Source organism: Diospyros lotus, chromosome 2 (genome assembly GCF_014633365.1).
Source record: "Diospyros lotus cultivar Yz01 chromosome 2, ASM1463336v1, whole genome shotgun sequence".
Lineage (NCBI taxonomy): Eukaryota > Viridiplantae > Streptophyta > Magnoliopsida > Ericales > Ebenaceae > Diospyros > Diospyros lotus.
In genome coordinates, this window is record NC_068339.1 from 38,338,851 (window position 1) to 38,365,367 (window position 26,517).

At 37.1% G+C, this 26,517-nt stretch overlaps 2 protein-coding genes across 4 annotated transcripts; one reads left to right on the top strand and one right to left on the bottom strand.

Annotated features, from left to right (window-relative positions):
• Positions 1-1,178: 1,178 nt before the first annotated feature.
• On the top strand, positions 1,179-26,517 carry LOC127795192 (uncharacterized). 3 transcript variants are annotated; one of them, XM_052326717.1, is made up of 12 exons: positions 1,179-1,537; positions 1,789-1,864; positions 1,930-2,015; positions 2,343-2,436; positions 2,543-2,619; positions 5,095-5,222; positions 7,345-7,416; positions 16,741-16,811; positions 18,194-18,269; positions 25,379-25,522; positions 25,597-25,687; positions 26,188-26,517. In XM_052326717.1, exons 1-11 carry the CDS (start codon positions 1,223-1,225, stop codon positions 25,634-25,636), a joined length of 1,179 nt encoding a protein of 392 aa, XP_052182677.1. In that variant the 5' UTR covers positions 1,179-1,222; the 3' UTR covers positions 25,637-25,687; positions 26,188-26,517. The 3 variants fall into 3 exon arrangements, with proteins under 3 accessions (XP_052182677.1, XP_052182678.1, XP_052182680.1); XM_052326718.1 differs by having other exon boundaries at positions 26,208-26,517; XM_052326720.1 differs by having other exon boundaries at positions 26,215-26,517.
• Positions 21,596-23,132, bottom strand: LOC127795193 (uncharacterized). Its single transcript, XM_052326721.1, has 2 exons — positions 22,041-23,132; positions 21,596-21,717 (listed from the first exon to the last, which is right to left on the bottom strand). The coding sequence occupies exons 1-2, from the start codon at positions 22,630-22,632 to the stop codon at positions 21,683-21,685; spliced, it is 627 nt and encodes a 208-aa protein (XP_052182681.1). The 5' UTR covers positions 22,633-23,132; the 3' UTR covers positions 21,596-21,682.

Consider the following 26,517-nt stretch of genomic DNA (forward strand, 5'->3'; position numbering starts at 1 on the left):
GCCCAAGCACACACAATCGTGTAGCCTCGCTACGGCCTAGCTCGTGCACACCCTTAGGTGACCCTTACTCGAGGGCGTGGGGCACCCCTGAGTGACCTCACTTGGGGGTGCCCCTTAGGCCTTACATGGCCCCACACGGCCCTAGGTAGCCATGCGCGTGCTCGCGCCCATGGTTGTTCTCTCGGGTGACCCTTACTCGGGGGTTCCCCATGCTCGCACCCCCGAGTAACCTTACTCGGGGGTGTACCGTGTGCCACACCTCCTAATAACCCATACTCGATGGTGTCATAGGTGCGCCCTTGTGTCCACGCCTACGATCCTCACACTATCACCCCCACGAGACCTGGTCAACACTACCTCTGAGTTACTTGCCAAGAAAATCGAGTCACCCGACACCTAGTAGCCTCTTTCATTACTATAAATAGAGGGGTTCTCCCCCGCCCCCCCTATTCAGTATGCTATCTCTTACATTCGTTTTTCCTTATTGCATTTGAGTTCTCTATACTTTCGAGAAGCTAACTTAAGTATCAGAAGGTTTGTACGGGGATCCTCACTCGTACCCCTAATCGATCTTCTTTTTAGACAGTCATTCATCGCTTGGAGGGGTTATCCATAACTTTTAATCCACCAAGAGACCTATTCATAGCTATCGTTACCCTCACGAGAGTTACCCCGAGAGATTCATCTATCGCTGTCTCTCCACTCCAAGAGAGTTATCCATCGCTCTTGATAGTCACCCATCGTTCGGATAATCCATACATGAGTCATTGTAAAATGATTTTTCATCTATAAATTCATTGTTGTAATTGAGTAACAACAATATAAATTTTGGATAAAATTCATATTTTGAATTTTAAATAATTTAAAACAATTTTAAAAGAAAAAGAAATATGCGTTTATAATGCCTCTTTAACTTGGTTTATTACGTAAAAAGTGTTAAAAAGATCAATCAAATCCCTATTAAGTTTCGATGGGAAAGCATTATAAACAAAAACTTACATAAAGAGTTATCAATTCTCCTAATAAGAGTGACCACCTTTAAAATTGGACGAACAACGGTTTACGTTGGTTACCGTTACTACGTGGATGTGGATGGTGGCTTACTTTGTACGTACTCTTTGACCAATAAAAATAAAAGGAAGAAATCAGGAATACAATAAATACATTTGAAAGGGGTTGGGTGGTGGGGGAGTGAGTGGAGCGCTTGATTCAGGAATCACGAATGGCGTGGGCTCTTCTCTTATCTCCTCCTCCTCCTCATCTTCTCAACAGCCTTCCCATCTCCTCTTCCGTGAAGTTCAAGATCACCGACAACAACCACAGTAACATTAAGTACTGGAAGAGCTGGAGGCAAAGAAGGTCAAGTAGCAGCAGCGTCATTGCTGCTAAAGCTTCCGAGAAAGACGATGGCGGCGGCGACGACGACGCAATGGGATTCAATCCCTTCGGCTTTGTCACCGACAATCCCTCCAGTCGGAGCGCCATTCAGCTTCCCGAGAGTCCCGCCGAGGCCGGCAACGTCGGCCAAATGCTCTATGTATGCCATTTCATTCTATCTCCATACCTTTTCTACAAATTTTTCACGGGGAGAGAGAGAGAGAGAGAGCGAGAGAGAGAAATAGAGAGATAATGAATTGCAGAAATGCTCAACCAAGTGTCTCATTGTATATGGAATTTCTTCACAAAATTCGTAATGGGTATAATTTTTCTTAAAAAGTTTAGTGGTTTTATATTTCATTCATTTCCCCTTGTTTGGTTTTAAAGTGACATAGATGCTTTTAAATACAGAGAATAGAAGACAAGGGAAAGGATTTTGGATCTTACATCAAGTCTGGGGATCTCATATGGTTCGTGAGAGAAACAGGTAAACTTTGAACATTATCTTGTATATTCTGAGTTTTCTCTAACAATCAGATTTTGGCCCCACAGGATCGCCCGAGGGCCGACGCGGAACTGTTGTTTTCCTTCACGGTGCTCCAGCACAATCTTACAGCTATCGAGTTGTTATGTCTCAGGTTTTTGTGCTGACTTTGTTATCCTTTTTCATTTGCTTACCAGAAATTCGGACTTACACTTTATTAGCTTTGCAACTATTATAAGGTGATTTCAAAATTGTGAAGATTATAAAGCAACTCAATTCAGGAGGGAAATATTTTTGGCATCCCTTAAGTTTGTGGCTACATATCCTATCGTGTGTGAATGGGCCAGGAGTGCTTACTAAATATTCAATGAAGATCCATTGGCATTGTTTACATTTGCCTACGGTGATTTGACCAAGTTTGTCATGTCTTTAGTGATTGTGTTGTCATTGCATATTAAATTCTTTTCTATTTGTTATCTAGATGGCAGATGTTGGATTCCACTGCTTTGCACCTGATTGGATAGGTTTTGGTTTCAGTGATAAGCCACAGCCAGGATATGGTTTTGACTACACTGGTTTGTGATTTCACATCGTCAATTTCAATATAGTATATTAACTCTCTTTTTTTTATTTTTGGGTTCTATAAGGCCTGACCAATTTTAGCATTTTTTTTGGTGACAGAAGAGGAGTTCCATGCAGAATTTGACAAATTACTAGATATCCTGGGGATCAACTCTCCTTTCTCCCTGGTGGTTCAGGTTTGGAGACGTTTGATTGAACTGACATTTATCACATATTTTATCACGTTTATGCATGCATGGCTCCTTGCTGATTATTAAAGAAATATATTTCCTAACATTAAAAACATTAAAAAAAAAGAACTCAACATAGACTTATTCTTATGAGGCAAAAGGATTGTTTGTCTTATAAGAACTCAACAAAAGGATTGTTTGTCTTATAACTGAAAATTGCCTGACCACTCAACATAGACTTATTGTCCTTGACTTCTAAATCAAAAAGTGGAGAAAGAAGGAGGATTAGAAATGAAGCCAGATAATCAAGTGGCTGGATTTAAAAGGCGAAAACTGAGTTATGTTAAAGAAAAAAGTGTGTGATAGAAGAGAGTAGATTGTGAAAGGTGGGACAAATCTAACATGGAAGAAGATAGAGGCCATAATTCGAAATATAGCAAAAGTTGTTTTAGGAGAATCAGAGGATGAACTCCAAACAAAAAGATTTCATGGTGGTGGAGTAAGGAGGTGAGAGAAAAAAATCAAAGCCAAGAAAACTTGCTACAACAAAATTGGAAGACTTATATTTTAGCAAAAAAGAGGCAAATAAGGACGTCAGTGAGATCAAGTGCTTATGAAAATTGTACAATTGACTTGACGCAAAATATGGAGAAAGAGATATGTATAAGTTGGGCACAACAAGAGAAGGAACAACAAGGATTTGTGCCAAGTTTATAAAAGATAAAGACCAAAATGTACTGGTAAATGAGAGGGTGATCAATGAGAGATTGAAGGAATATTTCTCAAAGCTATTCAATGAACATAGAGAACCAAATATTATATTTAGGACATCTTAGTAATTTTTAAAAGGGAAAAAAATTATATATTCTATAGACATATGTTTAAAAGAAGTAAAATAAGCAATTAAAAAGATGAAGGTAAAACATTTGGACCAGATAATATATTGGTAGAAGCATGCAAATGCATATTAGAAGAAGGTACTTTGTGGTTGATGAGATTATCCAATGCAACCCTAAAATTAATGAGGATGCTTGGCGAATGGAGAAGGAGCAATCTAGTGCTTATTTATAAGAAGAAAGGAGATTTCTTTGGGTTTGCGAAGACTCCTTTCTTATTTTTTTCTTTTGGTATGGCCACACATCCATTGTAACACTCTCATCTTAGCTACACATATTTTATGCATGTTGGAGATTAATTGCCTAACATCTTAGCCATTTAACTAAGATAGCTTTATAGACATTTGTTGAAACTTTCCTTTTAGTTTTAAAGGGATGTTGTGATTGCATAAAATTCTGGACACATTTCTCCACTTTAACCATCTTGTGTTGATTCTATGAATAACATCTTTTATAACCTCCCCTTTTCGGACCATTGATCTAAGATATCATAATTGAATCTTTTTGAGACAACTTGATCACCAAGTTTCACAATAACATCATCCACACCTCTATTTTTACTGAAATCACATTCCACATACTCAATTTTTGCCCTACTTAATTTAAAACATTTGGATAATTCCATTCTATTTTTCATACCTCTAACCTTTTTTTTTTTTTGGTCTCATTCACCAAAACAATATCATCTGCAAGTAGTATACACCAAGGCATTTCTTGAATGTGCTTTGTGAGTTTATCCATCACAAGGGAAAAGAGGTAAGGATTTAATGTTGATCCCTGATGTAATTCAATTTTAACTGGAAAAGCCTTTTATCATCTCCTCTCTAGGTCCTAACAAATGTTTCTGCTTGACATAAGGAATCCATGCTCCTTTCTTCTCCAACAATTCCTTGGGGACTTTTTCATAGGATTTTTCCAAGTCTAGACTGACTAAATAACACACATGCACACACTATTGACATACAATGTCATGGTTGATGTAACCTGCAGTAAATAATAGATGTTCAACTGGGAAAAATATATGCAGTAGGCAGAGAAAAAAATCAATTGGGATATAAAGGGAAATAAAAATGACGAGTCAAGGTGGTGGAATATAAAGAGTTAAATGAAAAAAGTTTACTTTCCGCGAACTATTTTCTGGATAAAATTTCAGTGGATATGACTACAATCTTACTCAACAAAATAAAATAATATAATATGTTGACATTTGATAAAACAAGCTTGATGTCACCCCTGCCAAATAATAGATACAATCAAGGGACTTATTGGGAAAAGAAGATAAATTCCTGGAAAGATATTCAATAGGAAGGGGGGAAAGATTAACTATAGGGATACAAGGGAAGTATGAGTAATGAGTAAGAGCATAAACTTATTATAATAAGTTGAAACGAAAATGTTGCACTTCCATTTTAGTTATTGTAAGAAGAGAAGATTCTAAGTTTGAATTTGATCAAACAAAGTCAGTTTTCTGGAGTTGAAAGTAAATCATTTTTGCTTGTCATATTTGTAGTTGAATCATTCCTTTTGGACACCTATTGCACCATATCCACAAAATTAACTTGTGCTTGCCATATTCTTGCTGTAGGGGTTTCTTGTAGGTTCATATGGATTAACTTGGGCCTTGAAAAATCCCAGCAGAATAATGAAGCTGGCCATCTTGAACACTCCACTGACAGTTTCATCTCCAATTCCTGGACTTTTTCAACAGCTCAGGTTCATTTTTGTGACATATAGCAGTAGGCTGATCACTTCAGTTTGTCCCTGATATTTCTTTTGTTATACAAGTAAAGTTAATGAGAGGGCAAACCTTGGTAGTGATAATAATGTTACTCCTTTGGGACAGAAAGGTCACAGTTCCTAGTTGTGAAAAGAGCCTCTTTGCAAAGCAAAGGTAAGGCCATGTACAAAAATGATCCTCACAAACTGGGGAGCTTTGTGCACTGGGACACCCTGCAAAAATAAGGTTAATGAATTGTATGGGGTGAGTTGAATGTGTTACACGTCTTATGCTTCCTTTTTGTTGAGTAGTTGAAGTATGATTTGGTGCTACTGTCTTGAATCATGTGGTGGTTAGCGCCTTTAATAATCTTGCAGATGAAAACAACTCGTTATACTGCTTTTTCTCAACTTGTTTTGGCAATATATCTTTTGTTCTTTTATCTGCTTTGATGTCAATTTTGTGTCCTTCTGGTAGAAAGCTTGATGTACATTGTTGGACTCCCCTTCCTAATAGTTTAAGATTTTAGGACAAGAGGCTACTTGTGTTGGCAATATGCTTGTGTTTGTTCTGTATTGTTGATGCTTGTTATGCATTAGTGTCCTTTTGTTAATGCACCTTTAGTTCTTCCATGTGCAATCATATAATTACTTGAGCTTTTGAAAACAAACACAAGAGAACTGCTAATAACTTGAGCATCAGAGACCTTGATATACATTGGTGGGCTCCTTCCCTAACAACTTGAGCTTTTAGAAGAAGTGGTTACTTAACACCTTATAATAATAAAATGGAAGTGCAACATTTTCCTTTCAAATTATATAAAACACATCTTAGGTAAAGTGTAGATAACACTAGAGAACTGCTATTTGTGCGACTCATATTGGTACTTGTTCATTTATCCTATTATTTTCTTTTGCATGCTCTGGTTTTGTGATTACACACATGAAACATATTGCAAGTGTAGAAAAAATAAGTTGAGATCTGATAATTAAGTAAAAATGATAGCTTTAGACTTGTCAATTTTAGAAACTTGGAAGTCTAAAGCTTTGAAAATTTGTGAAAATTTGTTCTAATTAGAGTTCCCTAAAAGAAATTATTGAACTTTTCTTCATTCAACATCTTTTTGAATATATAGGAAGTTACAAGTGATCTCTTACTATGCTGATATAACAAAATATAAATATATTATACAGATAGGATAGAACATAAATATGTTTGTAATCTAAAGAATAAAGAAATGGTGTACATATGCAGAAAAGTTTATCTGTTGCACCAGGGTAAGAGCTCTTACACTCTTGATTTTAAGTATAGACTTTAACACTAGACCTAGTTATGACATAATCAGAATTAATATGGTAATTCTTACAATAAACAGGAGAAATCAATCTGGTAATTTTTTTAAGAATTACAATATTTATTTTGTCCCAGTTAAGTCATGACTGAGTCTAGTGTTTGTGTCTATACGTAAAACCAAGAATTTATGAGCTCTTACCCTGGATACATATGCCCAAACTGTTTCCTGAACTGAAAATTTTCCATCTCACTTCAGTTGTCTTTATTTTTCTCCATTTTATTATTACCCCAGACACTTGAAGCCCTTTGTTGCTTTATCTCAATGTCATATGTTAAATGATCTGATTAAACTTATTGGCACATCCATTTGATGTGCCTGTCAAAATGTTGAAAATATGTTTCATGATACCATATGAATGCTTGCCTTCTCAAGGGTCAAGAGTATTGTTTGCTATGTTTTTCTCCCATTTCTAGTTTGCAAATTTTCTCAATAGCATTTGATTTCACAGGTTACTTCTAATTTATTCTTTCTACAAGAGCATTACTTCATCAACTGAAGACAAGCTGGTTCAGTTGATGTAATATATTGATGTCATGTTTGATACTTCTTGATTGATGGAACTCCCCTTAACTACCACATAATTTCCCTCCATTTTCTGTTAATTGATTAGGAAATGTTTTTAATTTTTATTGGCTGCTCTTTAGTGATGAGAGTTAAGTTGAATGGCATGTTTGGGATTGCAGTTTAATCTGGCAGGTCAAGAAAATTATATAACAAAATTATATATTTTTTCCTTATATTACCTTTCCTTTTTCTTTTCTCAGAATTCCTCTCTATGGTGAATTTACTTGCCAGAATGCCGTAATGGCTGAGCGGTTTATTGAAGCAGGTAGCCCGTACGTATCTAAAAATGTATTTTGTAATTGAGAAATTAGATGTTCTAATTTTCCTATATAGCAGTATTGGACAACATCTGACCTCTCTCTGTCTTTCCTGTCTACTAATCTTTTGTTTACACTAGTCCAACTAACAATACAAAAAGAAAAATACCCTCTATTAACTCTTGTGTTGCTGAACCAAATATAACTAACTATAGGAGGTATTTGTTGTGAATCAAGGCAGAAAAATCAAGAAGATTTGCCATAAATCAAGGCAGGATACATCATCAAGAAGATTGATAGTAATATTCTGTAAAGTTAAGGCTGTAAATTAGGTCTATATTTCTATAAATAGAAGAATACTCAATTAGGAAAAATCTCTCAATTAGGAGAAATTCACTTCCATATTTAGGAAGCTAATTTGTATATATGGCTATCAAGTAAATGAATGAGGTATGTAGTTTTTTGCACTTGGTATTTGAGCTTTAGGAAACCTTTTTTCTGGTCTTCATTGTTGACTGATTTCTGGCTGCCTTCATTGTTGCAACCGCACCTACTGATCTGTAGCTCTTTCTTATTCTTTCCTTAGTTGTTTCTCCTTTCAATCAAGATGTTTACTCATACTGGCGAGATTAGCTCTTGTGATAGAAGAGAAACAACAACACTTCCAGGGATCCTACCTTCTGGAGAATTGCAGCCTACAGATTGGATGGGAGAAATTACCTCAAATAGTCCCAACTGATCTAAACCATTTTTAAAGGGAAAGGAAGGGAAAGATAAGTCACATCATGGGGACTGGACCAACGAAGGAAGATCCAGCCTATGCAGCATGAGATGAAGAGGATTCCATGATCATTGCATGGCTATGGAGTTCCATGGCACCTGAAATAAGTGACACTTGTATGCTTTTACCCACAACCAAGGAAGTTCAAGAGTCTATTCAACAAACCTATTCAAAAGTTAACGATGCAACTAGGATTTAGTAATTGAAGACCAAAATCACTGCTACAAAACAAGTGAACAAGTCTGTCATAGAATATGACAATCTTCTAAAAGGACTTTGGCAAGAAATAGATCACTATCGGGTTATTGAGATGAAACACAGTGATGATGCAACCACACTGAAAACCTTCATAGAGAAAGACATAACTTATGATTTTCTAGCAATTCTTAATGGGGAGTATGATCAGGTAAGAATTCAAATCCTTGGTAAAGCTGATTTACCTTCACTTAATGAAGTTATTTCAATTATATTGGCCGAAGAGAGCAGAAGGGGTGTAATGCTGCACCCTAAACCAATCGAGGCTTTAGCATTGGTGGGGAATGGAGGAGGCCATGGATTCAAGAAAGACCAACTAAATGGAGACAATGGTAAGACAGTTCCTAAACACACAGGGAGTGGCAACCATGACAATCTATGGTGTATTTTCTGCAAGAAACCCAAGCATACCAGGAGATGTGTTGGAAGTTAAATGGAAAGCCACCAAGTAAAGAATGGGGAAAAAAGGGTGGACAACTGCATTAGAGTCAAGGGTAAGCCAATATGGCCACTTCACATGGGGAAGAACAGATTCATGAACCAAAAGAACAGAAAGAGTTCAACCAGGAGGAGATTGAAAGATTGAGGCAATTCCTAAGTACCCTGGACAAACCATCTATCTCAGGTCTTTGATACATTCAGGTAAACCTCCTATTTCTTACGCTTTAAATGCCTTTGATACTTATTCTCCAAATTCCTGGATCATAGATTCTGGCATCACTGATCATATGACACCTTTCTCTCAGTTCTTTCACTCATATGCTCCTTGTTCTAGCCATAGGAAAATAGCTACTACTGATGGTTCATTAATCATAGTAGCTGGCATAGGAGAGATTACAATCAGCCCTACTCTCACTCTTAAAAATGTCCTTAATGTGCCTAAACTGTCCACCAATCTTCTTTCAGTATCTAAATTGTCCTTTGACGTCAACTGCAAAGTTATTTTTCTACCTTCTTGTTGTGGTAACGCCCACAACAGGCGCCCCCCCCCCCGGCTGCCCCACACCACAGAGGGGGGATGTAAATCAGGACCCGAGCTCCCCTAGGTTTCGATCCGGGAGCATCCACCTTGTGGTACCTCCGTTCAAGATCACCAGAGCCACTCGGGCTAGCCCCTGGGGGCTTTTCTACCTTCTTGTTGCTTATTTCAAGACCAGGTCTCAGGATTGATGATTGGGCGTGCTAAGGAACGAGATGAATTATATTACCTTGACAGATTTGAGAAACTAATTGCCCCCAAATGGAACCAGACGCTAACCTACCTCTTTGAACAATATTAGCCCCACAATGACACTATCTAGCTGCATCATTATAGGCTAGGACATCCTGCTTTCTCCACACTCAAGATTATGTTCCCTTCTTTGTTTACAAATCTAGTTATTAGCAAATTTCGTTGTGACATTTGTGAACTTGCTAAGCACAAGCGTGCTATTTTTTCTCCTAGTAATAACAGAAGCCCTTTTCTTTTTGATTTAATTCATACCGATATTTGGGGTCCATCAACTATTCCAAATATTTCTGGTGCATGTTGGTTTGTCACATTCATTGATGATTGTACATGGGTTACATGGGTCTCTCTCCTTAAATCTAAATTTGATGTGAGTGACATTCTTCCCAATTTTTTCTCTATGATCCAAACTTAATTTGGGGCTCAAATCAAACGGTTTGGGTTTGATAATGCCTGAGATTATTTTAACCAGACTCTTTTCACCTATTTCCACCAAAGGGGTATTATTCATGAGTCCTCTTGTGTTTCTACCCCACAACAAAATGGCCTTGCAGAAAAAAAGAACGATCACCTTCTAGATACTGCTAGGGCCTTGTTGTTTCAGCATAATGTGCCTAAACACTTTTAGGGGGAAGCAGTCCTTACAACAACTTACACCATCAATTGACGCCCATCTCACGTGTTAAATTTTCAAACTCCCATGGCCATGTTATCTCACTTCTATCCGGGTCTTTCTTCCACATCTCCCCTTAGCCCTAGAGTCTTTCGGTGTGTTTCTTTTGTTCATGTTCACAACCATAATAGAGGGAAATTGGATTTTCATGCAGCTAAATGTGTCTTTGTGGGCTATTCTTCTAACCAAAAAGGATACAAATGCTATCACCCTCCCACTAAAAGGTTTCTAATCACTGCCGATGTTACCTTTGTTGAGACTGAATTCTATTTTTCTCAACCTTATCTTCAGTGGGAGATTTCATGTATGGAAGATACGGATGAGCCTCTCCTTACCTCTTTTCCACTTGAAGTGTAGAAACCTAAAGCTGAACTTAATCCCATGCCAGAACCTTTACCTAAGTTTGCAAGTCCTGCTCCTAAACATACAATTACAAAACTTACCCTTACCCCTGCACCAGAAACCCAGCCTCAACCTACCTATCCTGAACTAGAATCTCCTACATCGAACCTCCCCGAACCCCATGACCTTGGAAAGGGACAAACCATTACCAACAATCGTTTCTCATAGATTTACACAAGGAGGACTAATCCAAAACTTGAGCCAAGGTTGCACCTATCATCAGAACCAGATTTTGGAAATGAGGTAAGGTCTCTCAGCTCACCTTCTAAGACTGATTTCGAGATATAAATAGAACTTCCCATAGCCCCAAGGAAAGGAACTCGAGAGTGTACAAAGTATCCCTCATATCCATTATCTCATTTTTTATCCTTTCAAAGGTGCTCTCCAGCTCATGAAAGCTTTCTTTCAAACATTCATAAAGTATCCATTCCTACCCCATTATTAGAGGTTTTAAGATGTAAAAAGTGGAAGAATGCTCTGAGTGTTGAAATGTAGGCGCTAGAGAAGAACAATACTTGGGAAATTGTGGATTTTCCAAAAGGAAAGAAATCGGTGGGCTGCAAATGGGTTTTCGCAGTCAAATATAAAGTAGATGGGTCACTTGAAAGGTACAAATCTCAGTTGGTATCTAAGGGATACACCTAAACATATAGAATTGACTACCAGGAAACTTTTGCTCTGGTAGCCAAAATAAACATAGTAAGAATTCTTTCGTCCCTAGCAATTAATTTTGATTGCCCTTTACAATTCGATGTGAAGAATGTTTTCTTACACGGAGACCTTGAGGAGGAGATCTACATGGATATACCTCTAAGATTAAGTGAAAACAGACTTGGAACTAAAGTCTGGAAGCTTAAGAAGTCATTATATGGCTTGAAACAGTCACTTAGTGCTTGGTTCGAGAGATTTTCCAAGGTGATGCAAACTATGGGGTATAAACCAAGCCAAGGGGACCACACCTTGATCATAAAACACTCAAGTTCAGGTTTAGCTACAACCCATATTGTCTATGTCGGTGACATTATAGTGACAGAAAATGATGAAAAGGAGAGACAAAACTTAGAGAGATGTTTGGATATGGAATTTGAAATCAAGGAACTAGGGAATTTAAAATATATTTTAGGTATTGAAGTGGCATGATTCAGGCATGGGATATTCATATCTCAACACAAGTATGTTCTTAACCTTTTGAGGGACACAGGGAAAATGGCTTGCAAACTAGCTAGCATCCCGATTGATTCTAATCACAAATTGGGTGAGTTAGAGGGAGATAAGGATACCGACAAAGAAGCCTATCAAAGATTAGTTGGTAGGCTGATTTATCTATCTCTCACAAGACCGGACATAGCCTATGTAGTGAGCATAGTAAGTCAATTTATGCATAAACCCAAGGAGCTTCACCTACAAGCAGTCTATAGAATTCTGCACTACTCAAAGGTACCCTAGGAAAGGGAATTTTGTTCAAAAATGGGGCTAATCTTACTCTAGGGGCCTATACTGATGCAAATTATGCAAGTTCGGTGGTTGATAAGAGGTCTACCACAGGGTATTGCACTTTCTTGGGAGAAAATCTAGGCACTTCGAGGAGTAAAAAGAAGACTGTTGTGACTAGGTCAAGTGCAAAATCGGAATTTTGGGCAATGGCACAAGGTATATTCTAGTTGCTATGGTTGAAAATTATTGTTGAAGACTTGAGACTCAAGTGGGGCAGCCTTATGAGACTCTATTGTGATAATAAGTTTGCTATCAGCATTGCACACAATCTTGTACAGCATGACCGAACAAAACACATTGAGGTTGATCGACATTTTATTAAAGAGAAATTAGACAGTGGGCTTAGCTATACTCCCTATATACCAAGTGAATCCCAACTAGCTGATGTTCTAACCAAGAGACTCCCTAGTCTTATCTTCCACAAGATTATAGTCAAGCTAGGAATGGACAATGTTTATTCACTAGCTTGAGAGGGAGTGTCGTGAATCAAAGCAAAAAAATCAAGAAAATTTGCTATAAATCAAGGCAGGATACATCAAGAAGATTGATAGTAATATTCTATAAAGTCAAGGCTATAAATTAGGTTTATTTTTTTGTAAATAGAAGAATACTCAACAACAACAACAACATATCCAGCCTTTATCCCACTATGTGGGGTCGGCTACATGAATTCTAGACTTCCATGTATTTCTGTCTTTTGTCATATCTTCATTTAGGTCTATACACTTCATATCAAACTTTAATGTCTCTCCCAAAGTCTTCTTGGGTCTGCCTCTACCTCTTTTTTTGACTAATTATTCCATTTCATCAACTCTCCTCATAGGAGCGTCTCTTGGTCTCCTTCTCACATGACCAAACCATCTTAGTCTAGTCTCTCTCATCTTCTTCTTGATTGGCATTACTCCTACCTTATTACGAATAACTTCATTTCTAATTTTATCTTTTCTTGTATGGCCGCATATCCATCTTAACATCCTTATCTCCGTTACGCTCGTCTTTTGCTCATGCTAGTATTTGACTGTCCAACATTCTGAGCCATACAACAAGACTGGTCTTATAGCTGTCCTATAGAATTTTCCTTTCAGTTTCAATGGGATTTTACCATCACATAACACCCCCGATGCATTTCTCCATTTTAGCCAATCTGCCTTAATTCTATGTGTGACATCCTCGTGAACTTCTCCATCTTTTTGAATCACTGATCCCAAATATCGAAAATGGTATTTTCTTTGTAAGATTTGGTCTTCCAATTTTATAATAACATCCTCCACTCTTGCACTCTTACTAAATTTACATTCCATATATTCTGTTTTCTTTTTACTTAATTTAAATTCCTTAGATTCTAAATTGTTTCTCCACAACTCAAGCTTAGTGTTCACTCCTTTTGTTTCATCCACCAACACTATGTCGTCTGTAAATAGCATACACCATGGCACCTTTGTCTGAATATCTTTAGTGAGTTCATCCATTACTAAAGCAAATAAGTATGGACTTAGTACAGAACCTTGATGCAGTCCTATTGTAATTTTAAACGGTTCAGTATCCCCTCCGTATGTTCTAACCCTTGTCTTTACACCGTGATACATGTTCTTAAGGGCTTGTATATAGGTTATTCGGACTCCTTTCTTCTTTAAAACCCTCCATAATACTTCTCTAGGGACTCTATCATAGGCCTTTTCTAGATCTATAAACACCATATGTAGGTCCTTCTGATGATCCCGATACCTTTCCATTAGGCGCCTCAGTAGGTATATAGCTTCCATTGTTGACCTACCAGGCATGAAACCAAACTAATTTTCCGAGACCTCTGTTTCTTTTCTGAGCCTCTGCTCTATTCCTCTCTTCCAGACTTTCATGGTATGGCTCATTAACTTAATTCCTCTGTAATTTTCACTGTTTTGAACATCTCCTTTATTTTTGTATATAGGAACCAAAGTACTCTTCCTCCACTCATCTGGCATCTTTTTTGATTTAAGGATTGCGTTAAATAATTTCATTAGCCAGGAGATGCCCTTTTCTCCCATGCATTTCCATGCTTCTATTGGTATATTATCCGGTCCCACTGCCTTATGATTTTTCATCTTTTTTAATGCTTGCCTTATTTCATTTGAACTTATGCGTCGATAAAATGTATAGCTCACGTTCCCTTCGGAGTTACTAAGATGTCCCAACCTAACTCTTATGTCGCCACCATCATTGAATAATTTTGTGAAATACTCCTTCCATCTCTCCTTAATCGCTTCCTCATTCACTAATACATTTTGATTTTCATCTTTTATGCATTTCACTTGATTTAAATCCCTCATTTTTCTTTCTCTTGCTTTAGCTAATTTATATATATCCCTTCCTCCATCTTTTGTATCAAGTCGTTTATATAGATTCTCATATGCTTTTGATCTTGCTTCACTAACAGCTCCTTTTGCTGTCTTTTTTGCTTCTTTATACTTTTTTTTTGATTTTCTTCATTGTTGCACTGATATACAGCCTTATAGCAAGTTTTCTTATTTTTAATTTTCAATTGTACCTCTTCATTCCACCACCAAGACTCCTAAAGGTTAAGGGCTCTACCATTTGTCTCTCCAAGGACTACCTTTGCCGTGCTTCTCAGGGCATTAGCCATTTCTCTCCACATTTGGTTTGTTTGTCCTTCTCCATTCCATTCCCTTCTACCCCTTAATTTTTCTTTGAAGATTAGTTGTTTCTCCTCTTTTAAATCCCACCACCTGATTCTTGGATTTTGTTTTATGTGATTTTTTCTCTTCCAATTTCTTACTTAGACGTCAAGTACTAAAAGTCTATGTTGAGTAGTCAAACACTCTCCTGGTATCACCTTACAATCCCTACAACATAACCGATCCTCTTGTCTCTTGAGGAAGTAATCTATTTGGGTGCTTGATGTGACATTTTTATATGTGATTTAAGTAGTCGTTCTGTTTTTTGAACCTAGTATTGGTTATGATGAGCCCATATGCCATGGCAAAATCTAGAATAGACTTACCCTCATTATTAATTTCCTCGAATCCATACCCTCCATGTACCTCTCTATAGCTGTTTCCGTCTCTACCCACGTGACCATTTAAGTCACCTCCTATAATCACTTTCTCTCCTCTTGGTATCATTTGTATGAGTCCCTCTAGGTCCTCCCAGAATTTTGTTTTTATCTTCTCACCTAACCCTACTTGTGGTGCATATGTACTAAAGATATTCATAGTCATTCTTCCTACACTAACCTTTACCATAATAATCCTATCCCCTATTCTCTTTACATCCACTACCTCATCTACTAAGCTTTTATCCATAATAATCCCCACTCCATTTTTTGCTTGATCATTTCCTGTGTACCATATTTTATATCCAGTTTCTGATAAAATTTTTGCTTTTTTCCCTACCCATCTCGTCTCTTGAAGGCACATAATATTAATCTTTCTCCTAATCATCACATCTGCCACTTCCATAGCTTTGCCTGTTAATGATCCTATGTTCCATGACCAAATCCTTAATCTATGATTTTGTTTTTGGCCTTGACTTTGAATTTGATTTTGTTTATTTTGGTTTTGATTTTGATTTTGAGTTTGATTTTGGACTAGCTTCTTTACCCACATCCGTCCAAGCAAATGCGGGGACCCTTGCTCATTTGTCGCTACATCCGGACGCCGATGCAGCGGCCCTAGCTCACTTGACACTACATGTGGGCAGTGTAGCGCGTCGCTATGAAGGGTTACGCCCACGCCCCAACAATTTTTCATAATTTGTCTAGAGTTCATGTTTTGAATCCAATTAAGTTTTACGTTGGCTATTGGCTACCTAACACAACCCTCCTCCTTTATCCGAGCTTGGGACCGGCAGTGGATAACGTCCCTAGGTGGAGTTAAATAGAAGAATACTCAATTAGGAGAAATTCACTTCCATATTTAGGAAGCTAGTTTGTATATATGGCTATCAAGTAAATGAATGAGGTATGCAGTTTTTTCCACACTATTATGTATTAGGAACATTGCTGCAGCGTCTTATAATGAGCACATTGGCATCATCATAATTGTTAAAGTATCAAGATAGATTTCAAGTGTTTGTAAAAGTGAGTATTTTAACCAAGCAAAAAAAAATAAAAAAATAAAACAAGAGTATTTTTGTTGAAGTGCATTCCTTGTTGCTGGGCTCAGTTTATCGCTGTGCTCAAGCTGCAGTTGCTTCTTCTGGTTCTATTGTTGAGTACTGTTTCTTAGGTTCTGCATCGTATGAAGAGAAATCATTGTAGAAGCGTTCAGGAGAAATTATTTAGGAAAGTTCAAGTTATTTTTAAACATATGCTATACACATTTTCATCATTTCGGCAAAAAAAGAATCTGGTAAAAATTTGCAAACTAAGTTAAAATTACTTCACAAATATTGATAATTGAAAATGCTCTCAAGCTTACTTGACATTCTGACAGTTTAGTTCATAAGTTATAGAGAACAGTTACTTTGAATTTATGTATTTATCTAATGATACGATTGCTCTCCTGACAGTTATGTCCTGAAGCTAGAAAAGGCTGATGTTTATCGGTTACCGTATTTGTCAAGCAGTGGACCAGGATTTGGTTTGTACTTCTATCTGCTTTTAACATTTCCATGATGCATGACATACAATGTTCTCCATAGCATCTGAATGTTTGCCATTTTATGCATACAAGAGGAAAAAGAAATTGAATCACTTTTGGTTTTGATCAGCTTATCTTCAAACTATAGCCACTTAGTTTTATGTCTTTGTAGAGGAGACAATTGTATCATATAGCAATTCGGAGTTTAATTTTATGCCCAGAAAATTTCTAATTATGATTTTTCAGGTATGATAGCTTCATGTCAATACTAATCAACAACAATATAGTGCAAACATGAAATGCTGGCATGTTATCTGTGAGAACCTTTTCCAGATGCATATTCTTCTGGGTTTGGTAACTATTTGGTGCTGTTATTTAGTGCCCTTGGTGGAAGTGACAATTCTTTTCGACTAGCTTTTGTTTATTATGTTGTATCTTAAAATGTTCTCTAAGTAGATTCCAATTATGTGCAAGGAACAAACAGAGAAATTAATGGTTACTTGTCGTGTCTTGGAACTTACAAACCAATGAGAGGTCCACATTCTCCCAATGATGTGTGTATTGAATGTGACTATTTTATTTATATGTAAGATTTGTCTCTTATCACACCTCATGGTTCATGAGTTTAGTTGTGGTTCATACACTTGGTGGTTTGATGCGGATTCTGTTTACTGAGCAGGATAGGTTTCCTAGTCAACTGAGAAAATCAGGCCGTTATGTATACATTTTATTATGGCTGCTGCTACTACTACTACTGGTACCACCACACTTTATGCCCTTGGGGCTAGAGGGTGTTAGTAGAGTGGAAGACCATGGCTGTTGCATATGTAAATTCCATTGGTAGGAGCAATTGATTGGTTTATCTATTGACAACAGAGGAGGGGAAGAATTGTTGTGTTGATATGTACAATTTCTGTTGATAGGAGATAATTGATTCGTTTATTAATAATATTAAACATTGGAAAGTAGGAAAAATTGCCCTATCTTGTAAGCCAGGTGTAATGAACTTGCCATATGGTGATGAATGTCATCGAATATACCTGACCATTCAGATGCACATAAAAGGATTGCCTTTTTTCTATTCTTTTAGTTTTAGAACATCCTCCACTTGAAAGGACACAAACCAAATTTTCTAAACTTTGTGATCCAAATGGTGAGTGGAGAGAGTGAAAGAGGCACAAAATCATGAAATTCCTAGGTTCTTTTCTTCTTTAATTGGTAAAGGATTCCATAACAATATTGCATGTTACAAGTTATTATCAGAAACTTGTTTCCAGATATGCTATTCTATGGGTTAACATTCAAGTTGCTGATGTATGGAGAACAACAAAAGCAAAAGCAAGGCAATTACAATCTTACTTTTTAACTGTTTGGTGTTTCAGCTCTTCTTGAAGCTGCAAGAAAAGCCAACTTCAAAGGTATCTCAAGCCAAATAGAAACTGGTTTTGCATCAGGAAGGTATAAAATTAAATTACAAGTATTTCAGATATGAGTAGGATGATTAAGAATATCTTGGATATACATTATTACAGTCAATGGTTTAGATATGCACAGGTATCTACAAGCTTGTACACACATGGATATACATTATTATAGTTGAAGAAACTGGAACTTCTCGTTCCTTCTTTTTCATACTCAAATCCGAGAGAATAGATTACAATATATACATAAACTTTGGCTAAGATATCCTAAAAAATCTCCTAAACTTTAGCTTCTAGATATTAGGATGAGGACTCCTAATTTTTAGGATTAGATTATTTCATAAGATAAACATAATACATGAATAGATAAATAAGATATCTCTAAAGGTGATAAATTCTTCTTCCGCATCAGATGATAAGCCTTAGCATCCCTTTCTTCATTCACAGCACTAGCAGATAGGAGGCACAAAGGATATTGATGCACAGTTGGAATTCTACACTCCCCCTCAAACTGGGCTGTGTATATCAAGCATGCCTAACTTGGACTTCAGTTTCTCAAAGGTTTGTCTCGGCAATGCCTTTGTTAGAATATCAGCAGTTTGAGACACTGTTGGAATATAAGTTAAGTTCACTATACCTGCTTCCAATTTTTCTTTAATGAAGTGTCGATCCAATTCTATGTGCTTGGTTCGATCATGATGGACTGGATTTTTTGCAATACTTATTGAGGCCTTGTTATCACATAATACTCTCATAGACATACTGAGTTGCATATTTAGCTCCCTTAGCAGTCTCATAATCCATATTCCTTCACAAATTCCATGAGACATGGCCCGATATTCTTCTTCAGCACTACTCCTTGCAACCACTGACTGTTTTTAGCTCCTCCATGTAACAAGATTTCCCCAAACATAGGAACAATAGCCTGTTGTGGATCGTCGGTCACTTATGGAACCAGCCCAGTCTGCATCAGTGAACACATCTATTCCTCTATTTCCTGTTTTCTTGAAGTATAGTCCCTCACCTGGATTTCTTTTTAGATACTAAAGAATTCGATAAACAGCCTTAAGATGCACTTTTGTTGGGTTATTCATGCTTCGACTTACCATGCCCACTGCAAATCCGATTTCAGGTCGGGTATGGGAGAGGTAGATTAGTTTCCCCACAAGCCGTTGGTACCTTTCTTTGTCTGTTAAGCTGTCTCCTTGAATTTCATCAAACTTGTAGGTTGCATCCATTGGAGTTTCAACTGGTTTGCACCTGATCATACTTGTCTCCTTTAATAAGTTTAATACATATTTCCTTTGGGTCACAGAAATTCCCTATTTTGATCGAGCTATTTCCATCCCTAGAAAGTACTTTAGGAATCCCAAGTCTTTTACTTCAAATTCCTTTGCTAACAGTCTCTTTGCATTGCTAATTTCTTCATTGAAATCTCCTGTGATAATTATATCATCCACATGCACAATAATAATAGCTCTCTTTCCTTCCTTTGAAAATTTCACAAATAATGTATGATCAGATTGGCATTGGAGGAATTCATACCTTTTTAGAACTCTAGTGAGTCGGTCAAACCATGCTCTTGGAGATTGCTTAAGCCCGTATAGTGATTTTCTAAGTTTGCATACTTTCCCATTCTTACCTTGGTTATCAAATCCTAGAGGTATTTCCATAAACACTTCTTCTTCCAAGTCACCATTTAAAAAGGCATTCTTGATGTCAAGTTGGTGAAGAGGCCAATCCAAGTTTGCTGTTAAGGTAAGTAGGACTCGAACTGAATTTAATTTGGCCACTGAAGCAAATGTCTCCTCATAGTCTATTCCATAAGATTGGGTGAATCTTTTGGCAACTAGTCGGGCCTTGAATCGGTTTAAACTTCCATCAGCATTATATTTAACTGTAAAAATCCACTTGCAACCAACTGGTTGTTTCCCTTTGGGAAGATCAGTTATTACCCAAGTGCCATTCTTTTCAAGTGCTGTAATTTCATCCATTACTGCCATCTTCCACTTAGGTTCTCGGAGAGCTTCATAAATATCTTTTGGAATCCGTACATTGTCCAATTGGGTAGAAAATGCACGAAAACTAGGCGATAATTTGTCATATGAGACAAATTTTGCTATTGGATGTTGGGTATAGGATCTGACTCCTTTTCGCAGGGCTATGGGCATGTTTAAATCAGCTGATCTCTCCTGTACTTGGGTCTCAATGTTAGCTTCAGGAGTAGGAACTGAAAGTATATTACCTGTATCAACTTCCGGAGGTTCAGAATTTGGAGTTGATTCTTGGTCAGTGGTAGGTATGTTGCAGTGCTCTACTTTCCCTTGAGTTTTCTGACGCCGTGAATACACAATCAGCTCCTTAGAATCACTGGAAGGCTGAAGCAGAGGGGTTATAGAGGTAGTTTGAAGATCCAGAAACTGATATTCTTCATGAAGGTGATTCTCCCCCTGAATATTAGTTCTGGTGTAGAAAGGCTGATTTTCGAAGAAGGTAATATCCATAGTGTTATAAAATTTTCTGGTGGCTGGAGAATAGCATTTGTAACCCCTTTGATGAGATGAATAGCCAAGAAAGACACATTTAATGGATTTTGGATCGAGTTTGCTGCGTTGTGGCTGAGTGTTATGAATAAAGGCAGTGCACCCAAATACTTTCAAGGGAATGGATGAAAGTAATTTGGTGTGAGGGTAGGTTTTAAGAAGAGTTTGAGATGGGATTTTGAAGTTCAACACATGGGAAGGCATCCAGTTTATAAGGTAGGTAGCAGTGAGGACTGCTTCACCCCAAAGATGTTTAGGAGTGTTGGATGCCAACATAAGAGATCTGGTGACTTCCAAAAGGTGTCTATTTTTCCTTTCTGCAACTCCATTTTGTTGTGGAGTGTCAACACATGAAGTTTGGTGAACAATACCATGTTTGGATAGGTAGGCATTAAGATTGGAATGGAAATACTCCCACCCATTATCAGTTTTGAACACTTGAATCTTGGTTTGAAACTGATTCATGATCATGCTGTGAAAGTGTTCAAAAATATTTCCAAGTTCTGATTTCTCTTTCATTAGGAACACCCAAGTGAGTCTAGTGTGGTCATCGATGAATGTGACAAACCACTTAGCACCGGTGATATTGTGGACCCGAGATGGCCCCCAAATATCACTATGTATCATAGAAAAAGGATGAGAGGATTTGTACGAACGAGTAGGATATGTAGCACGAGTATGCTTAGAAAGTTGACAAATCTCACATTGATAAAGAACAACCTTCTTATTGAATAATGAGGGAAATAATTTCTTGAGATACATGAAATTTGGATGTCCTAATTGATAATGCCATAACATGGCTGGACTAAGGGTATTTAAGCTAGAGTTTAGTGCACTACATGGTTTTGGACTTGATTGTGATAGTTGAACATCTTCATCTCGAAGTAAGTAGAGTCCTGAACACATCTTAGCACTGCCAATCCTCTTCTCCAAGTCCGATTCCTGAAATTCACACAAGTTGGAAGAGAATTTAGTGATGCAGTTCTTTTCTTTTGTCAGCTTACTCACTAAAAGTAAGTTACAATTGAGATTAGGGACATAAAGAACTGATTGAAGGTTGATGCTTCCTGAAATCATAACAGATCCTATGCCTTTTACTTGGGATAGAGTTCCATCTGCTATGCGAACAGTATACTTACTATCAGGACAAGAAGTATACTTGTTAAATAAAGATATATCTCTTGTCATATGATCTGTTGCACCTGAGTCAACTATCCAGGCCTTTGGGTTTTCTTGTTGGACACTTAGTGCATGAAGGAAGTTACCTTTTGAGGCTAGCGTACCAGATCCAGTAGTATTATTTTGAAGAGTCTGTTGCAGGATCTTTTGAAGGGCTTCCAGTTGTTCTTTACTAAAGGGATTGACCTCAGCATTTGTTTGTGCTTCAGCAGTATTTCCACGTCCTTCTTTCTCTCGGGCTGGTTTCCAGTTTGCTGGTTTGCCGTGAAGCTTCCAGCATATATCCTTAGTATGCCCAACTTTCTTGCAGTGTTCGCACACTGGTCTGTTCTTCTGCTGTTTGTCTCGGTTAAAGGAATTTCCTTGGGCTATCATGGCAGAGTTTTCAGCTGGGAGAAAAGGGTGATGTGATCCCAGCATTAGTTTCTTCCAGCTTTCCTCCCTACGGACTTCTGAGAAGACTTCCTTGACACTAGGAAGAGGCTTAATACTTAGTATTCTTCCCCTTACATCATCCAGATCTTTGTTGAGTCCGAGGAGGAATTGGTAGACTCGATCTTTTTCAACAATCTTCTTGTATTGTTGAGAATCTTCTAAGCACTTCCATGATTTTTCTTCAAGAATATCCAGTTGCTGCCATTGGTGAGTTAAAGCATTGAAATAGTCTGTTACAGACATATCTTATTGCCTTAATTCATGAAGTATACTCTTTATTCCGAACACTTCTGATGTATTCTCAGCATTGGAGTAAGTCTCCTTAACTGCATCCCATATCTCCTTTGCGGTTTTATAATACAAGAAGTTCTCTCCTGTTGCATTCGTCATGGAGTTGATTAATCATGACATGACCATGCTGTTTTCTACCTTCCAAATCTTGTAGGTAAGATCGGTTTCTTGAGGTTGCACTGCAGTTCCGGTGAGGTAATCTTCCTTGCCTCTTCCACAAACGAACAGCATAACTGATTGTGACTATTGGATGAAGTTCTGGCCATTCAATTTGTGTCCAGTAATCTGAAGAATAGGACCTTCAGGAATGCTGGACATTGGAACGGCCATTCCTCCGGATCCAGACGAAACTTCAGATGCTGAAATCTTGCCTGTGTTAGCCATGACGGCTTACAAGAAACAAGCCCGCAATGGATCAGATTTACTGCTCTGATACCATGAAGAAACTGAACTTCTCGTTCCTTCTTTTTCATACTCAAATCCGAGAGAATAGATTACAATATATACATGAACTTTGGCTAAGATATCCTAAAAGTTCTCCTAAACTTTAGCTTCTAGATATTAGGATGAGGACTCCTAATTTTTAGGATTTGATTATTTCATAAGATAAACATAATACATGAATAGATAAATAAGATATCTCTAAAGGTGATAAACTCTTCTTCCGCATCAGATGATAAGCTTTAGCATCCCTTTCTTCATTCACAGCACTAGCAGATAGGAGGCACAAAGGATATTGATGCACAGTTGGAATTCTACAATAGTCAATGGTTTGCTTGTGTGTTCTCCATTTGGTGGAAGCAGGATAGGCGATGACTTGGAAATTTGTCTTATAGAAAATCTTTTGTGAAATTTTCCATTAAATGATAGGTTTTTAAGATAAAATTTAGTAGTTGTGGCAATTCAATGGTTTTCAAGTTGGATGAAACTAATTAACGAGGGAGCAGAACTGCTACAGGATTGCAATTCAATATCCATCCATATCTCTTCTTGGAGATGTCATTGAGTTTGACTTGGAGGGATAAAATAAGGTTTTTGTTATTTGTTCCGTCTCTTAAATAAATTATTTAGGCCCTTACTGCATTTATTTCTGCATCATATGGACAAGAATATGAACAAGATTCACAAGCTATTCATCATGAGATTAAGACTGATCAATGCGAGTATATAAAATGTGTTTATGCTTGGATGATATAAGTGTGACATCACTACAAATATATAACAAAATGTAAAGGAGAAAAATCCGTGAAATGATTTTCATTGTTTTGACTATACTGAAGTGCATGTACTCCCTAATCCCCCTCTTTGAGATTTTCCTCTATTCTTGAAAACAACCTTATGACAGTTAACTTCCATGTCATAGCCAATATTTTACTACAAAAGATTTGTCCGAAAAGCCTATGAATAATCTCCCCCTAGAAGATTGATATTTTTGACTATGGGAGCTATAGATTTTGCCCAAGAGATTCTCACAAATCACTTATAATCAATCAATGAGAGCTTATAAAGGCATTTCTCTTGCATGAGTCCCCTCATGTTGCGAGGGTCAGGAGAGGATTGTTTTTGTATGCAACCTTACCTCTCTTCACAATGAGGCTATTTTCACAACTCAAACATGTGACTTCCAATGACAATGAATCCACCTTACCCTTAGCTCCCAAGGCTGACCCTCCAATAAGGGCTTATAACTTTTTAAAATTATTTAGAGTTGTCAATGCTTTCAAACTTTGAGTTTGATAATGAAGCTCCAAGTGAACAACAAAGATGAACTACTACGCATAACTTTGGGGATGTATGGACATTGAACTAGCTCTCTCTCTTTGAGGTTTTTAAATTTCTAATGGTGGTTTTGACCCCACCTTCTTAGACAACATTTATTTTGCTCAGTTAACTTCCATTTCCTTTTTAAATACAAAAATATTAGAGTACAAATATAAATTAACTTTTCCATATTACAGAATAAAAATCAGATTAGAAAAATGACAAAAAGAGATCCCTTAAATGATTTAATTTTGAGGATCTTTATTAATGTTATTGTTGGTACATAGATTGGAGGATCTTGAATCTGTAGAACCTGAAGGAATATGTTAATATTTTCATGACATAATCTCTTCATCTGAAAATAAATAGAGAAATTTTGAAAATGCTACATTAGAGCTCATAAATGTTTCTTATGAGCAGAATCAAATTATAAAACCAAGCATAACGGCACTCAAGGTATAACAGTTGTGATGGAAGTTAAACTCAGGCTTGCTAACTAGGAGAAAATGGAGGTCAATATTGTGCTGACACTAAGGTTGATGGTAATTTCAAGACAAGTTATTTGTCATGTTAAAATTGATAAAAAGGAGAAAAGTTTTTGTACATCTATCGCATGACATGATCCTTGTTTTTGGTTGAGGTCGCACTTAATTCTTATTTGATGATCTAATGGGCTTGAGAAGTATATCTAGTAGCTAGGAAATCTTCAATCTGGTAATAAAAGAAAATCTGGTATGTCCATTTTAATCCTTTTTTGCAACATCGACGTTGATAATTCAATTATCTCTTTTTATCTTGGTGATTATAGTTTTCCGTTTTGAATAGTGTTTCCCTTTGTATTTTGTGTAACTTCATATTGAAACTATTTCTTCTTGATGCTAACACTGCATTTCTCTTCCTGCTTTTGGATCCTGGAACATTGGCTTCTTTGCATCAGCTGGGAGAAACCAGTACTAATTACCTGGGGAATATCTGATAAGTATCTGCCTCCGTCGGTGGCAGAAGAATTTCAGAAAAAAAATCCTTCCTTTGTCAGGCTGAAGCTGATAGAAGGAGCTGGCCATATGCCACAGGAGGACTGGTAAATCACTCCATTGCATCATTTATGGTTAGACTTTGTTTTTTTAATTTCTGATCAGTATTCTGTATTAACAGGCCTGAGAAAGTTGTGGATGCTTTGAGGGCATTTTTCTAGTTTTGACACATTAATCATCATTTCTTTAGTTGAAGAACAGTTTGCGCCAAGGTATGGAATCTTTTCATTTCCTTCAATAACAACAATAGTCACAAGCCCTAAGCCCACTAGGGGGTCAACTCCATGAATTCTAGACTTCTAGCCATTTCTATCCATCGCCATATCCTTATTAATGCAATAATATCCTATGTTATGTTTAATGCCATAAAATCCTATGTTATGTTTAGGGTACACCGCCAAGGTTTTTTTTTTGGTCTTCCTCTTTCTTTCTTTTGCTGCAAACTTTCTCCATTTCATCTACTTGCCTTACAAGTGTATTTTCACATGTCTAAACCATCTTAATTGTGTTCTACATCTTATCTTCAATAAACACCACTCTGATGCTATTAGGTATAATCCTTTCATTTTCTAATGTAAAGTTTCCGCTAAAGTGCATTTGTTCTTTATTGAAAGTCAGGGTGCTAACAATATTTCATCATTGGGTGCTTCTTAATCAACTGACCACAAAATGGATTTCTTTTTCATAACTATTTCTTTTTCTTGATGGACAGTCTGAGTTTGATCTGATCAGTTAGCAGGTCTATTCGGAGATTGAAGGTAAATAGAATGGACAACAACTCAGCGCTCTTGTGTTGTTACCAAAAGGCTTGTATTGGTATTCAATTGGGACCAAGCTGATGAAGGTAAGGACGTATAGATCAACAATTTGATTAGTGAACCATTATTAAAGCGCCCTAACCATTTTCATATAAAAAATCTGTTTGTTATTTTATACGTTTCCTACACCTTTATCATATTATATGTAAATATACATGTATATGATTGTAAAAGATGGTGTCTTGCTTTGGTAATGTACAAGTCACAGCAAATATTTAGTTCTA

Bases quoted from the DNA above. Each gene is read 5' to 3' on its own strand.
- LOC127795192 (XM_052326717.1), top strand. From the start codon at position 1,223: ATGGCGTGGGCTCTTCTCTTATCTCCTCCTCCTCCTCATCTTCTCAAC. The intron at 7,417-16,740 runs GTACGTATCTAA...CTCTCCTGACAG, and splicing joins TTTATTGAAGCAGGTAGCCC to TTATGTCCTGAAGCTAGAAA. The intron at 25,523-25,596 runs GTAAATCACTCC...CTGTATTAACAG, and splicing joins CATATGCCACAGGAGGACTG to GCCTGAGAAAGTTGTGGATG.
- LOC127795193 (XM_052326721.1), bottom strand. From the start codon at position 22,632: ATGTCTGTAACAGACTATTTCAATGCTTTAACTCACCAATGGCAGCAA. The intron at 21,718-22,040 runs GTAACTTCCTTC...TGTGAATTTCAG, and splicing joins TGGTACGCTAGCCTCAAAAG to GAATCGGACTTGGAGAAGAG.